The following is a 16,875-nucleotide window of genomic DNA, read 5'->3' on the forward strand; positions in this document are numbered from 1 at the left end:
AATATAATACACATACACCTACGTAATAATCAATTATCTCAAATTATGCCCTCAATAATAATATACCTATCAAATAAAACACTTAAATGTGATTTAATAACCATAATAGGTACCTATTCAATTAATCTTGGTAATATATTAGTTTAATTCATTAAACTATGTCACATACGCCTTTGTAATAAAAAATTAATAAATTTATAAAATTAATTAATTATTCACTTATAATAATGAGGAGTTGCGGATTGTGGTTGTCATTTTAGATGGACAGTTGATTGTTATACTCTGTTGTTAAGTTTATTAACGGAATTATATCAGTAAGGATTAGGTGATCCTTACTGCTGATCTTTCTCATCGCCGGTGTACCTTTAAAGATTACTCCTTGAAATAAATCCCCTTCGGATACCCCAATCAGTAATCTAAATATATAATAAAATGAAATAATTTTCTTTAGAAAATTTCAATCGTATTATGGTTGTTTATTTAATAAATTACAAGTTAATTGTATAAAGTGTGAACCGTGAAAGTGCTGTGGAACCTATGGTTATGGACTATGTTTCATTTTAGAAAAGAGAGATTAACAAACGCTCTTACTAATAATAAAAGGGTGAAAATTGGTTCAACAATTCACAGCGATCAGTGGCAAGCATATAGTTCTCTAAATGACCATGGATTTATTCATCAAACTGTAAACCACACTGACAATTTTGTGGATCCAAATACTGGAATTCATATTCAATCAATAGAATTGAGTCACTGTGGAAATTAGTCAAGTCCAAATATAATATAAAAGTTAATGGTGGATCTCTACTATTATATCGCCAACTTAAAGAAAAATGGTGGCGATCATGCCACCCGATCAAAACTTAAATATTCAATGATTTTTTTATCAGATTAAAAAAAAATAATTCTGTAATATAACAAACAAATTTCAACGGTAGATCACACGTTGGATCAGCCATTTATTGGCAGATCGCATATAGGACCGGTCCCAGAAATAATTACCTGAAAATTGTCGGTTTTTCTTAATATTTACTTTCCGATTATAAAAAAGTACTAGCAATTTTTACATTTGAGCTCTGAACCCTTCTGGAGCTGATACTGCGCAGTAGGTACCTATGTATTCAATATATAGGTATATAGATATATTTACTATTGTTTAGTAGATATCCAGGAGTAAGTGGAAACTTAATTTAGACTTGGAGATTGAAATTTATTCAGGCCACTAATTAAATCATCAATTTTTTTTTCATTTTTAAAACTTATAAAAATACACATAGGTACAAAAACATTTCAATAATAATTGATTGTAATATAAATAAATATATTTTATTTTTTTTATAATGTTATATTACATCTTTCAATATTATTAATGTATTACATCCATAAATCTATAGTGTTTAGGAAAATAACTAAACCGATTAGTATAATTGCTCGACATTTCTATTCAATAAAACAAGGGTATCCAATGTAAAGAATTCTATTAACAAATAAAATATTATTAGGCTGAAATCAAAACAACCAATTACGTTATTTGCGAGAAACTATTAGCAATACACGTTTTGTTTTCAAACATTAAGTTAACAATGTTAACATATATATATAAGTAGTATAAGGAAATAGATTAGGTAGGTAATAACAGTTTAAAATTATAATTACAGTAGTATAGACAAAATCATATACAATAATTACCACTCATTAGTAAAGTTACTAGATCAAATTTCTGTAAAAGCAAGACAAATATTCAAAAAGAACTGGTGGATGAGGGGTATATCTCCTCATAAGGTACCTAGTATTTGTGAAAAGGGTTAACCTTCTTTAATAATTGGTTTTGGTAACATCTTTCTTTTCTTAGACTAAAATTAGACATTTCAAAAAGTAAAACATAATTTTATAGTTATAAATTACAATAACATTTGAATATTATTGATGAAAATAGTCTTTATTCACTTGATAAAAAAAAAATAAATAAATAAAAAATCATATTAGGATTATTTTTATCAAATTAGGATAAAAATAAACTTTAAATCTATTATAATATTATGTTTGTATGAAAATCAAATATTTAAGTAATAAAGTCAACAACAAAATTATAAAAATAAGTATTCTATATTTCCATGTATATACACTTATAATCATAACCAAAATAGGAAAAGAAGCAGAGATATTTGTTATAATAACTAAATTCTTAATCCTGGTACAGTGAAATTTAGATTCAAAGGATTATTTTATTTGCATTAATGTATAACTCATAGAACAAAAACTTTTTATTGATAGTATGAACCTCCAGCTGCAGCTACTTCTAAATATTTAAATAAAAGCATTGTAGTTTTAAAAAATGTTGTCATTAATTAATTAGTAGAAAAGTAGCATAATCACATTATCAGCAGATTTGTGTTTGTTAGGTTTTAAATGTTGTTTAATACTATTTACACCTTTATGTGATTTTAATGTAGTGACAGTTTAAAAAATGTACATCTAGTAGTCCAAGTGTTTTTTTATACAAGGATATTTTTTGCTAGTTCATTATAAAATATTAAAATATACATGAGTGTTTTATTTAACTATTTTAAAATAACATTTTAGGACATTCAGAAATGATTAATAAAAATTAATATTAAACAGTGAATAAAATAAAAATTATTTGAAAACAAAACGGGATGTTGAGTAAAAACTGATATACTTAACTATCTTGATTTGATTATTATACTTAGAAAGATATCTGCATAAAAAATTTACTATCTCAACAAAAATAGGACATCAGTTTAAAACACAAATAAGGTATTTAAATATGTAAAAGTAATCTATAGAGATAAATTAATTATTAGTTATTGTTTTTAAATTTGACAATTTAATCAAATATTTAAGTGGGTATTATTTTTAATAAAAAAGGAATCACTAAAGCTAATAATATATATTTGTAAATTAATGTATCTTCAACTGGAGCTGTAAAAAATCAAAACATTCAATTGTAGCCAAACCATAGAACACTAATAATTTGATTTGGCAATTTAAATTCTCAAGAAGACCAAACTACAAATAAATTTAAATTATTTGAAATGTTGACTTTCCGTACATTCTATTATGAGATTAAAATTATGCCAATGAATCTTATGAACATGCATTCAATGGTAATAGATGATTTTTACACTGTGATCAGTTTACAGAATTTAGAATAAAAAAAATTATATAATTATGTATATATAAACAAATTATTTTTACAAATATTTGTATAATAAATTTTTTTCTTCAGTGTTTGAATAACTATAATACATAGTCCAGCAATGGGTATACGATCTTCAGGACAATTATCCACACAAGGAAGATGAAACAGTCACCAGTGGCTTAAGAATGGTTCACCAAACATTTAACGGTCTAGAAACTAATATTGAGGATTTTTTAAACAAAACTAATTTCAATAAACACAATAACTATAATCATTTAAAATTGTTCTTATACAGTATTAAATGTAACCTTATCATCTGGTTTGCTCTCTAGAGAAAATGGAGGGATTCGACAATCAAATAAATGTCCATCTTCACGTTCCATTCGAAATGTTCCCCTATAAATAACAAAATTAATTATATATATATATATATTTTTAATACAAAAATGATGATATATTGGTATATTGTATACAATGGTAACTAATAGTTAGTAAAACCTAAATTCTAAATATATTATATTCAATTTTCTATTCAGAAGTTTAGTTATGGCATTGAGAGGAAATAGTTTTGTTAAAAATTTTGCACTCGAGAGGTTGAGGGACTAATTACATAGCATAAAAATTCTGGATTTGAATCGTGTTCTTTACAAATGTGTAATTGTTATTATAATTTATGAGGTATAATTATGATTCTAAGTACTCTTATTGTGAGTTATTATTTAATTTTAGTTATTAATCAATAAACCACAGACATAGTTTAACAGGTTTATTGCTATAAATAGTATAGTTTTTTGTTGTTTTTTTTTAAATTATTATTAATATGTATAAGTATACCTATTTTGGCATTACAAAATAATAATAAGTTGGAAATTTAAAAAATTATCAAACAGAATATATTTAGAATTTAGAATATAGAACAGCATTAGCAAAAAAATGTAAACCATTGTAAATATTTATTTCAATCATCCTGCTCAAAAATTATGCTATTGTTTTGACTATAAATTTTTTTTTTCTTAATTAAGTTTTGATTACTTAAGTCATTTGCTGAAGAATTCTTTTTATGTTTTCTAATTTAGGATATGGTACTGTTGGTTTTTTAACACAATATATTTTCATACATAGAACATGGTTTTGTTGCTAAGAACCTAGGTGATCATCCATCCAAGATCTAGCAACACTGAGCAGTGCTTAACCATAGCATTATTTAGTAACTGCAATCAAACACTACATAACGCTATGCCTTTATTATAGTTATAATTATTAAGAGTTTGCAATTGAAATAGTTGTTAAACTTTTTAATTTAGATAAAAAATTGGTGTAAAAACCTTAAAAAAAATGTATAGCTATATTGTATAATTATTAATTAATTCATAAATATATAGATATGAAATGATATATTATATTTAAATAAGCAACTAACCACATGTGTCCACTAGGAGCTTGTAAGCTCACATGACTACTATATTGAAATGCTGGTGATTTTTTCGAAAGTACAGGTTCTTGGCCTACCACTCCTCTTCCACGTACAGTCTCTAATGTTCCAGATAAGCTAAATATTCTCCAATGTCTTTCTCTTAACTGAACACTTTGTTCACCTAAATTTTCTAATCGTATACAATATCTCCACTAAACATAAATTAACTGATTATTACTTTATATTATTATTTTATGATTAAAAACTTTCACATTTAACTTACCCAATACACAGAATTAGTTTGAGACTCCCTATAACCCATATAGAATGGTATTACTGTGACTCTAACATTTTCTGTAGTTTCTTTATGAACATCTGACAACTCTAGCCAAGGATGATTTTTTTTTTGCCATGATCGTAATGTTTCTTGTGCCCCAAATGGTGGATCTACAATAAAACGAGATTGTATGATTAATATTATGTAAATAATAAAAAAAAAACAACAAACTTGTCATGTATTTTAAAATCATTAACTGAATTGAAAGATAAGCTTTATCATTATAAACAATAATTTAAGTTCTTAAAATAAATTTATCTATAATTATAATAATCATTTACCCTTATTGGGATAATACATGAGGAATTTATCAAACAGTTCATGTTGTAATGGTTGTTTTTCAGTTGCAGTATATGGAAGTATATCTTCTTGAGCTACATAATCTAGACCAGGTATCGCATACAAACTGCGACTGGTATCTTGATTTCCGAGAAAAGTAACGGCTTCTGTTTGTGCCCTCTAAATTTTATCATAAAAACAATAAGCTGTTAATGCTAATTTGGATAAGCATTCTAAATTAAATTACAATAAATGGACAATCTCTTTCATCTATTAAAGTTTGATAATACGTATGTGTCTTTCCTTTAACATCTTTTCCCACGGTACTGAAATAAAAAAAAAAAATTATTTGAGTTTATTATCATGCAATACTATAAAATCTGAGTAGTTAGTCATACAATCATTAGTAAATACACAAATCTAGTTAAATATTTTAATAAGTATTACTTTTCTGTTTTGATGACAACATCACGGTCGTATACTCTGGCTAACCACGGAAACAATATCACCCCTCTGTATCCAAATATCCGGTGAAAAAACAACTGGCCAGTTTCATATTTTTCAATATGTTTTACTGAATTTATCCGACCCACTTCTATTAATCTAATATTAATAAATGCAACCACAATATCAATTAAAAACATATTTTTTATTATAATTTTAAACACTTGCAACATACAGATATATAATTCAGAGGCTAAAATATATTTCATTTTATATTGCAATAATAAACCTAAGTAAAATAAAATAATTTACAGTGTACAAAGTTTTTAACTGTTAAGATATAAGTACGCTTCTAAGTATATAAGTCTTATATAGGTCTTCAAATAATTCGGTACTGAAGTAATAGTGTTGTACTGTACAATATTAGACTCTGATGTATATATTATATACCAGATACCTTTGCATACTTATTATTTATAGGAAAATTATTTTACCTGACATACGAACGTTTACATAAACACAATATATTGCTCCTTCCAAAATTTTTAAACATTTTTTTCTAACAGGAATGAGCACAAAATAATTAATTGTATTAATTTAGAAAATTGAAAATTCGATGACCGATACACATTATTTTTAATTTTAATAATTTCATTTCATATAATTCAAAGATATCAGATACCTACAATCAGTTTTTATTATCACAGTTAGATAAACAAAAAAAAAAAAAAATCAAGATAACTAATAAATTGATAGTTGATATCATGAGGGCATTGACCTATTGCCATGGTGGTCACCGGTCGATGTATTGTGTATATTATGTGTTACGCTGAATTTATGAAATTGCTGATTGCATGAAACAGGCAGTAAAATTGTTGATTTCATGAAATAAGCAACGTTGTTGCCGATTACGTGAAATCGGCAAGACCTTTTTAAAAATAAAAATATAAAATATAATTAATTTTAAATGAATGTGTTATATTCACGATTTTACATAAAACACTGGAAAATATATAATAAAATTCAATTGAAATAATAAATTATGGGCAAAAAAAAAAAAAATCGAAAGTTATAAAAATAATACATTTAGTGTCTTATTTAAATATATTGGCAACTATGGCCAGTGTGACAGGGTGGCACGCCGAATTACATATCATTTTATTTTTTCTACCCGTGCATTTTTTTGATGAACAATCATACGGCAGGTACAACTTTTAATTTCATACCCTTGTCCTGTCCCAACGAGTTCCTATAATGAATATTCATTTGATTGAACGTCTGCAATCGTTAGGGAAGAGTACTTCGTAGCAGTCAAACTGTTCCGCTCCAATCATGTGGCATGTACTCAGAATCCTTTCTCTAGTTGTGATACGAAATTTTCCATCTTTTTCTTCTATTACAACTGAAAGAAGGTTGGCTGCATATCCTCGCCCTCGATTCACCGACGGGATTGACACCAGAACATTGTCATCAACTTTTAAGGGAGGGAGGATGCTTTTGCCTCTGGCACCATCCTGTTCGCTTGACGTTTTAAATTTTGTGCAGCAATGTTGCGTTGTGTTAGAGCAGAATGATCGGACAATTAACGGTTATTTATATAGGTGCCACTATTTGTAATTATGTCATAATAATGTGTTAGGTACTGAATTCATGCAATTGGCAAGAAAAAATCTGCCCAACTAAGAAATCAGTAATCAAAATTTACCGATTTCGTGAATTTGGTAGCCAATTTGCCGATTATATGTAATCGGCAATTTCATGAATTCGGCGTAACATGTGTATACAGTGGCGTATTTAGGTTTTTGTCATGGGGGGGGGATATGACTTAAATGAAGATACCAATGAGAAAATTGTACAATATATTATAATATTTTAATTTTTGCAAATTTAATCAATTATTGATGAAAATAATAATAATAGTAATAATAATTTTTTAAATAATATGATGACTATAATTATTTGTGTGTATACAGCCTATGGGGGGGGGATTTATCCCCTTAATTCCTCCCGTAAATACGCCACTGTAGTGTATATTATATTTCACCTTGTCTATACACTTCGATCATATTGTAATTTATATTATAATAAACCTATATGATTTAAGATTATAAACTACGGATCGAAGTTTATAATTTATTATCAATTAAAGGTCTACACTCTACAATTGATAGTTGATACAATGATACCCATTGGAATTAAGTATAACCCATAACCCATAAGCACGAATGCACGATTGTAAAATTATTTTTAATGGTGCTCTTTAGTTAGTATTAAATAAAAGTACATGTCTTATTTTATAAGTTAGAGCCATGTAGGTGTATATCATAATTCGTATGTAAATATAACTATGATGCAAGTAATATTTGTTGATAATGGTTTAACCATAAATTTCATATGAAACAGCAACAGCCAAACGGGTATAGAAAAATAAAACGGAAATTTTCAAATAGAACACAATAGTTTAAAACATTCAAGTAAGAGTGGAATATTTTTTGAATCACAATGAAATAATTAAAATTATTTGAGGAGAAATTGTTATTTATCATGTATGAATATCCAATAATGCCGTTAAAATTTAAAATTTATTGTCACTCGTAAAAAAATACTTTTTAAACTATATCCAGTAATAATACTAATTAGTATATAGTTTTATTATTGTACACTTATAGAATGACAACTTTTTTTAAATGTGTACTGAAATTATACTACTACAGTAACAAACTAGTATGGTATAAATAAATAAACAAATTTAATATTACTAGTGAATATTTTATGTTTATTTTTAGATATATAATAATTTTACACAAATACAAAAACCGTAATTTGACATGCTACTCTAGATATATATAGGTACATGGTTTTATGGTAAAGGTTTATAATATAATAATAATAATAATAATAATAATAATAATAATGTTATACATTTATATTTCATTATACAGAAAAAATCAATAAAATACATTTTATTTACAAGATAGCCAATATTCAATCATATACAACATCTAAATAGTTACACGGAAAAATATTACAATTGCTATTTATTATTTTATTATCGAAAGAATTTTTCAGAAGAAATGCTGTAATTAAATTTATTTTCATAGGCAATAATAATTTTGTATTTAACATGAAATTATTCATCCACAATACGTATCATATTAATAATAATTGTTAAAAATAAGTAAAGTTTTATATGAATAAGTTGATTTATATATAATATATATTCATACAATACTTGAAAATACAATCACTACAAACTATTGCACATATAGGATATTATAAATATAATACAAATATCTTTTTTTGTTTTTTAATTTTTTTGTTTTTTTAATTACTGATATTTATATAATATAAATAATTTTAGGTCAAAAATTCAAGAAAAAAATTACAGAGAAAATTTTTAATACAAATGCATTCAGTTAAAAAAATTATAGAATGCATTATTGCACTGTGGATCATTGCCAAACTGGTTATCAACAGGATTTTTCCGTTCTTCAACCATTGGTGATTGTCTACATGCATCTGCATATGTCGACATACCCTGATATTGAGGAGACAATGCCTGACGATCACCATTCATTGGTAACATTATATTGCCATTAGGTTGTGGCTGTGCTTGTCGTTTATATAACGGTGTACGATCAATTTGTTCAATATTTGTGTGTTGTTGACTGAGTGTAAACTGATTACCCAATGGTTTATACAAATCATCTGTTCCACTACCATCTAAATGTGGAACTCCCTGTGACATATTATATTCAATTTAGAATAAATTTATGTATTTTTTATAATAAATTTAAATTTACCTGGGATGGATTCCCAAAACCATTATGATTGATTTGCTGTTTTTGATTTTGCTGTTGTTGAATCAAAATATTTAACAAATCATCAGGAACTCTACTTCCTATTTCAGGAGGAGGTACATTCATTTGCAATGGAATATTTGGTGGTGGCTGTTGAATAGGCGGTGGTTGTTGGATAGTTGACTTTTTGTACTGCGATTGAGATCGTAATAGTTCGATAAACCTAAAATATGAAATAAATTAATATTGAAGTAATTGTTTAAAATAAAATTCTACACATACTTTTGTCCCATTAAAACACCACCATTATCTGTAAGAAATTTCAGCCACTCCACTTGTTTTGACTGAGAAGTCATCATTTCTTCTAAACTAATGTTATGTGGTAACATACCCTAGAATGAAATTAATACCAGATAGGGCAGATAGTATATTTTGTTTAAATTAAATTTATATAGAATTGCTTTTTCGTAAAAATTTACCTCAAGCATTGATCGATCATTGTTGCGTTGTGTTTGTTGTGCTGTAATTGTTTCAGCATGTTTATTGTTCACATCAACCATTGACCTAATATTGAATGGTTGCACCAGTGAAGGATGTTGCATTGCAAATGGTTGTAGTGATGACATGTTCATTTTGTTGAATTGATCTTGAAGTCCCATTAAATTGGCATTTGGTACAATCATATTTGGAGAAGGCAAGTTTACAGGAGTCACTCCAGCAGTATTCTGGACAAATTGAAGATCAGTGTGTCCATTTTGAACTAAGTGAACTAGGCCTGGGTTACGTGGAGGTACTAAACCGGGTGGTGGCCGAATTTCTTCCTCGTTTGGTTTTTGTATTGACGGCTGAAGTATAGGTCTCGGAAAAATATTTGGAGCAGTTGTTGTTGTTAGTGGACCAAGTGGCCACATTTGAGAAGGATTTATGATTGGTTGTCGTAGAGAAATAAAAGCTGGTGGAGGTGGTTGAGTAATAGAAGGTATATACAATGGAAATGGAAATATGGGCGAAGAAAATAAAGGTGGTGGTTGAGAAAACCTTATAGGTGGTGGTGGTATGGCTGCATTAAAAGTTGCTAAAGATTGAGGAATCTTTATATAAGACTCTTGTTGGTAACGCCTAGGTACAAATTCTGGAGCCAAAGGATTTAAAATATATGATTTCTTTAATTCGAGGTTATCTAACAAATTTCGTAAATGAATCCATGTGATACCATTAAGACTATGGTTTTCATCACATATTTGAATGAAACGTTCCCAGACTTTTCTACATCGTCCAATTGAACAAAGTGCAACAGGGTCTCCAACCACTGCAACAAGACTCTGTGCACGGGTAATGGCAGTGTTTAGCAACTTTGAGTTAGATAAAAATCCATAGTCCATATCATCCATGCCAAGTTTACTTATTCCACTGTTAGATTTCTCACCACCTCCTACATTATTGGCCAAACACGTTCGTCTGGTTCTTACAGTACTCAGAAATATTGCTCTGAATTGTTTGCCTAAAAATAAAAATACCATTAATTTGTATTTCAGACACAAATTTGTAATACATTATACAATAATTATTTACCTTGTACATTGAGTACTCTTTCAACAGATATGCCACCCATACGTCGTTTACGTAATTCTGATCTAATTCTGAATACTTGATCTGAATAAGGAGTCATAATACCAATAGAATGTTCATCAAATGCTCCCCATGCAATTGGCCAATTTTTTCGTAATTCAGATACTCGTTCAACAACTTCATAAACTTCAGCGTTATTATAAAATGCAGTTGAATTACTATCTTGTATATCTTCACCCCGAGTTGTAAAAAATGTCAATGGATATAAACTATCATGTTGAGGTTGATTACCTTTGCTTACAAGTTTTTGTTCATAAAACAATTCAGATGTGAACTAATAAATAAATAAAAATTAATAAACATTCGTCTACCAAGATTATAATGGAAACATACATGTATAATAGCTTCATGTGCTCTGTAATTTTCACATAATAATATTTTAGAAGCAAATTGTCCAGGATAGTGATCATACAGTCGTTCTAGTAATGATACATGCAAATTCCTTTCTTTTGCAAATTTTGAAAAAATTTCTGGGCTTAGCTAGTTTTTAACAATTAGTGAATGAATATAAAAATTTTTTTTTTACTAAATTTGCATTCAAAATTACCTGCATGTGATCTCCAGCTAACACAATTCGTGTGTCAGTATTAGCAAGTGCCAACGGCATAATAGCTTCACATTCCATAGCTTGAGCAGCTTCATCCAAAAGAATATGCGTAAAATGACCTTCAAAAATAAATTGGTTTAGTATCAATGTATGATAAATTGGATAAAAAATATACCTTTTTTCAACCCAACAGATGACAAAAACATAGAAATACTTAATGTTACTACTATCACTCGATAATTTAAGATTTCTTCTAGTGTTGGTAGTCTAAATGAACCATTTTGATCCAAAATACAGTACTATAAGGAAAAAAAAATTGAGTATATGCTTTCAAGTAATTGCACAATATAATAATTTCAGTAATGTTACTGTAATAGTATAATATGCTACTAAAGACAAGATAAACACAGGTATTTCTTAAGTGTTAACAGCAGAATTAAATGACATAATAATTTTTGAAAGAAATGAGAGATTGGCTTTTTAAATAAAATATTTAATTTTAATAATTGTAACATTTTGGAAGTCTATATAGATATAGATATATCACATTTAGCACACACTGCATAAGACATCATCTCAGTTATCTTACACATGTATACATAAATTTTGAAATCCTAGATTATTAAAAAAAAAAATAAAATAATAGAATTAATATTTTGAATGATAAAGAATGATTTAAATTAAATTAAATATATAAAGGTTAACACTTTGTTTATACTTGATTTTAAAATGTAGAATAAGAGGGAAAATTCAAAATTGAGATATCCAGGAATCATATTTAATTTTTATCTAGACATAGATATAGATATTAATCCACTTAAAATATCCAAGCCATATTAAATATTTAAGTCTATAATGGTGTTTTAAGTAATATTATATTATCATCAATTTTCAAAATATATTTATAGATGTTGAATTTTATCACCTTTTGAACAGTACTATGAACAGTAGACACCCAACGCTTGTGATAATATATCCTCAATGGTTTTGCTTCTGTGTGTCCATCCTCAACATATGGATGTAAATAGTCTTTTATATACAAATCTGCAGCACTATTTGAATGAGTACAAACTAAGATTCTTGTATTATCTTGTAATAATGTTTGTTTGATGGCTTGGGCTAAAGTATAAGTTTTGCCTGTACCAAAGGGACCTAAGAAAACAGATATATTTAATGTAAAAAAAAAAAAAACAACTATTTTCATTATTTTATAAACAAACCAATAATTAGTATCGGGGGTAAACTAATGTTTGTAGGAGTTGTGATTGCAATAACAGCTTCTCTTTGTTTTACATTAAGTTTTTTGTCAATTATTTCTACCCATTGTCGTTTTGGACTCCATGGTATAATTGGTTCCAAAAATGTATCAGGAAAAATAATTTTGAAGTCAGCTATATGATCAATAGCATAATGCCATTCACAATATGGTATTCGATTTAATTGAAACTGAACATCAAATTTTACATTTGTATCTGCTTTAAGACCAAGACCAGTAACTGTATTGGCTGATAATCTAAGATATATAACATTTTTTCCTTTATCTTCAATTTGTGCTTCATGAACAGTTCGTTTTTCATCAGATGACTTTTTGTCTAAAATAATATTATACAATAAAAATAACAATTTAAATATTATAAAAATATAAAGTTTTTACCTTTAGCTGGGGAAAGATATACAGTGGTACAATTATTTAAAATTAATCTTCCGGCAGAAGTGTCTTCAGATACATCTGTTCCAAGTTGTAATAATGCAAACAACTCATTATTATGAGAATATTTTGCTGTACTAGCTGCAACACCACTAGGTGAAAGTAGATAGCAGCTAGCCAATTGTAATTTTGCAGTCAAATTGTACTTGGCCACCTAAATTCAAACAATTATATTATTTACATAAGCATAAATAAAAAATAACTAAAAGAAATAATAATAATATATAATACTTGTTCATAACGTGCTAGTTCTTCAACATATAATAACTCGTGAATTCTTGCTCTATAATTGTTCCTTGTAAGTTTCTTCTCTGTAATAGTGGAATGAGTCAAAGCAAATGTTAAAGGACAAGGTGCAGCATAACTCAATAATAAATTTTGCTCTCTTTCCCTATCATCTTGTGCTTGAGTAGGTCCAATTGATGATTGAAACTCCACAATATTTGAGTTACTCGGATTCCATCGTTCCATAGAAGATAATATTAACTCTTTGTGAATTTCTTTGACTTTACCACAATCTGTCACAGGTATAACATCTACACAAAGATGTTTAACCAGAACTGGACCAAGACCAAAATCAAATACTACTGCTTGTCTGAAGGTTCCATAAATATTTGTTGTAAAATAAACTTTGATCTGATGTCTTAATTTGGAAGACAAGGATTGAGAAACAGGATGTTGAGCTTGAGATACCCACTCTTGATCATTTGGCGGTTCCATATCAAAAGCAACTTGTTGCAAACCATTATCAACTAAAATATGTTTTAGAGAAAAATGATTACGATAAGTATCTTGAAGTAAAGCAACAGCTTGAAGAGATGAAGTTGTTTCTAGAACAAATGTCCATTCACGGTTACTAGTTTTGGATTCAACAGTAGTTACTAAGTCACAATCATGAGACTCGTCAACACTGTCTAAACTTTCGCGCATAATTTTTTCTGGATTAGTCGACTGTACCCACCTGTAAGAGTATTAATAACAATAAAATCTTTTTTTAATTAAATATTTTTCAAATTATTATTTATTTACCTTTCTAATAACTGTTCTGTATAAGATTTTCCATAAAGTTTATTTTCACTAGCACGTTGTAATTTCATTCGTCTGTACTCAAATCTTTCTTTCCATTCAGTTAATTCTTCCATACCATGTGCTTCAACACATTGAGCTCCATATTTGCAAGAATTTTCTGTTCCTTCTCCTTCCGAAAAAGCTTCACATAAGCTAAAATTAAAACTCATTAATAAAGTGAAAAATCAATAACTTAACTAGGTTATCATACGTATAGCATTCAGAAGAGAATCCTCGTGGTGGTGGACGCCATTTCCAATCACGTCCTTCATCAGACATAATTACTGTTTGATGGTTTTCAGTAGCACAATGTGCCCGAAGCTGATTTTCTAAATGGAATGATATACCACAATATGTACAAGAATACCTCATTTCATTTTTCTGTGGAAATTTTAATTCTGTTTGCTTTTCTTTTCCTGAAAATTGTGTTATTATCAATTAGTCTTCAATATAGTAGATACTAAAAGCATTAGAATTCTTACTAAGATTAGAAATAAAAATGTCTATACAGTTAAATAATTTATAGTTAATGTGTTACATTAGCAATATAAAATAGTTTTATATATCTAGGTTTAATAGTAGATAAATTAGATAAAAGTTTAGGATAGCTGTGATTCTAAGTACATGCATTATTATTCATTATAGATTATTTGTTTTTTGTATTTTTATGATCAAAATAAAGTTTTATTGAATAATAATAAAAAAGTATAACATGTAAAGTAAATAAGTTTACTCAAAACATTTTTCTTACCTATTAGCACAAACATTATTAAATTTAAACTAAATAAGTATGAAGAAAAATGAATGGTTAAAATGTTTTAATAATAATTAATAGACATTTATCTTTTTTAGATAAATTGTAAGTTTTCAAGATGACATTTATTACTTCTTTATGAAAAACACAAGAGCAGAATTTATATTGTAGTTTTTAAATAGATAATATTTTATAGAATAATATCTTAATAAATTATAGATTTGGTATTTTGATGTAACATATAACAGTATAAAAGTAAAAAGTTTAAAATTAAAAGATACTTATAATTTTTAATTTAAATGAAAATATTAGCTCTTAGATTGAACTATTAAATTTTCTAAGTTACAATTTAAATTAATAATATAAATGTAATAAATTGAAAATCAGTTCAAATTTGATATATATTATAGAAATCTTAAAATGAAGTATCTAATATTTGGTAAATAAACATATTTATGATGGATTACATAAATTATAACTATATTTTTAATTAACCAATGATCACTTAAACATGATTTAATGATCCATGATTGTCTATTAAATTATAGAGAACCATTAAATGATTTAATTTATAAACAACTCAATATTATTGTAATAATGTATAGCAATTGATAATAATATAAATTACCATTTTAATAAATATGAACTTTAAAAGTTAGTTTTATTTTAAATATTAAATAAACTTTTAAAATATACCTTTGGAAATAAATAAATAAAAAGTTAAGAAGTTACAGGTAATATTTAACAAAAAAAAAGTATTATTTATTGATATAAATAATTGATGATAAAAAATTACTTAGTTATTTATTTTAAGTTATTGTCAATAAATTACTCACTAGTTGGTTCTTGGAAAACTTCAGTGACTTTTGACTGATAATTTGTTCTTAAATCATATGATTCGCCATTATGCTTTGCTATATTAGAGTAAGTCATACCGTTTTCTTGTCCTGAATAGTAAAAAATATTCAAATCAATGTAAAACAGAAACCATATGTTATAATGGTAAATTGTTACTTACCAGTTCCATTAAACCGTTCAAAAAATTGGCTGTTTCTCTCAAAATGTTGTATGCCATTATTATTATTACTAGATGATTCAAATAGTTGGCCAACCATTTTGTCATCATCAACTAGTTCAACAGGATGCTTTCTATTCCTTCGACTTTGCTCCCTTACACCAGTAGCAATCCAAGAATCTAGTCTATCTCCAAACAGCAAATCCTCATTGATCTGGTTCAACTGATCTTCTAATGTCTGTACTGGTGTAGGGATGTCTTCTTTTGACATACTCCACACTAAGCGCACAGTATCCAACATTTTTTTGGCTTCACTGTTATTGTCCGACCTCACCACCCATTCCAAGGCAGCTTGTTCTGCTTCACCATATCTTTTCAATGCAAATAGTGCATTGACTAGATTACGACGTACACGTGAACTATATGCATTTTCGTCGTCAGTCAACATAGATATGATGTGTCGGCAATCGTGAATGACGTCTTCATATTTTTTCAATTCCAGATTACATTGTGACCGACCTAATAGATAGCCAACAAATCTTTCCGATGGCAAGCTTTTGGCCACTGCGTTTTCCAACAACTGGTCGAAACAGAAAAATGCATTGCTCCATTGTTTGTGGTTCAGGTACTCGATGGCTCTGTGCTCGACCTCAGCGAAGTTGATCTCCATGTATGAGCAAGAGTGTAAGAATTTGGTTGACTACTGTCGTGCGACTT

General features: G+C 27.6%; 3 protein-coding genes across 3 annotated transcripts; all 3 read right to left on the reverse strand.

The window, feature by feature from the left end:
- Positions 1 to 2,912: 2,912 nt before the first annotated feature.
- On the reverse strand, positions 2,913 to 6,861 carry LOC112603668 (polymerase delta-interacting protein 2). The gene is made up of 9 exons (XM_025352356.1): positions 6,838 to 6,861; positions 6,132 to 6,196; positions 5,641 to 5,796; positions 5,441 to 5,519; positions 5,196 to 5,373; positions 4,861 to 5,024; positions 4,584 to 4,789; positions 3,457 to 3,559; positions 2,913 to 3,379 (listed from the first exon to the last, which is right to left on the reverse strand). The coding sequence occupies exons 1-9, from the start codon at positions 6,859 to 6,861 to the stop codon at positions 3,365 to 3,367; spliced, it is 990 nt and encodes a 329-aa protein (XP_025208141.1). The 3' UTR covers positions 2,913 to 3,364.
- Positions 6,862 to 6,876: 15 nt separating this feature from the next.
- On the reverse strand, positions 6,877 to 7,220 carry LOC112603669 (the record flags this gene model as incomplete). The annotated part of the gene is made up of 1 exon (XM_025352357.1): positions 6,877 to 7,220. A coding segment is annotated over one exon (321 nt), but the record flags the coding sequence as incomplete, so codon positions are not given.
- Positions 7,221 to 8,998: 1,778 nt separating this feature from the next.
- On the reverse strand, positions 8,999 to 16,828 carry LOC112603500 (probable helicase with zinc finger domain). Its single transcript, XM_025352087.1, has 16 exons — positions 16,162 to 16,828; positions 15,980 to 16,090; positions 14,601 to 14,805; positions 14,351 to 14,542; positions 13,553 to 14,282; positions 13,268 to 13,475; positions 12,834 to 13,205; positions 12,539 to 12,765; positions 11,789 to 11,912; positions 11,614 to 11,732; positions 11,400 to 11,546; positions 11,010 to 11,340; positions 9,917 to 10,938; positions 9,720 to 9,829; positions 9,441 to 9,660; positions 8,999 to 9,376 (listed from the first exon to the last, which is right to left on the reverse strand). Exons 1-16 carry the CDS (start codon positions 16,826 to 16,828, stop codon positions 9,050 to 9,052), a joined length of 5,112 nt encoding a protein of 1,703 aa, XP_025207872.1. The 3' UTR covers positions 8,999 to 9,049.
- Between the last annotated feature and the right edge of the window lie 47 nt (positions 16,829 to 16,875).

Source organism: Melanaphis sacchari, unplaced genomic scaffold (genome assembly GCF_002803265.2).
Source record: "Melanaphis sacchari strain LSU unplaced genomic scaffold, SCAv2.0 Contig10_pilon_pilon, whole genome shotgun sequence".
Taxonomy (NCBI): Eukaryota; Metazoa; Arthropoda; class Insecta; order Hemiptera; family Aphididae; genus Melanaphis; species Melanaphis sacchari.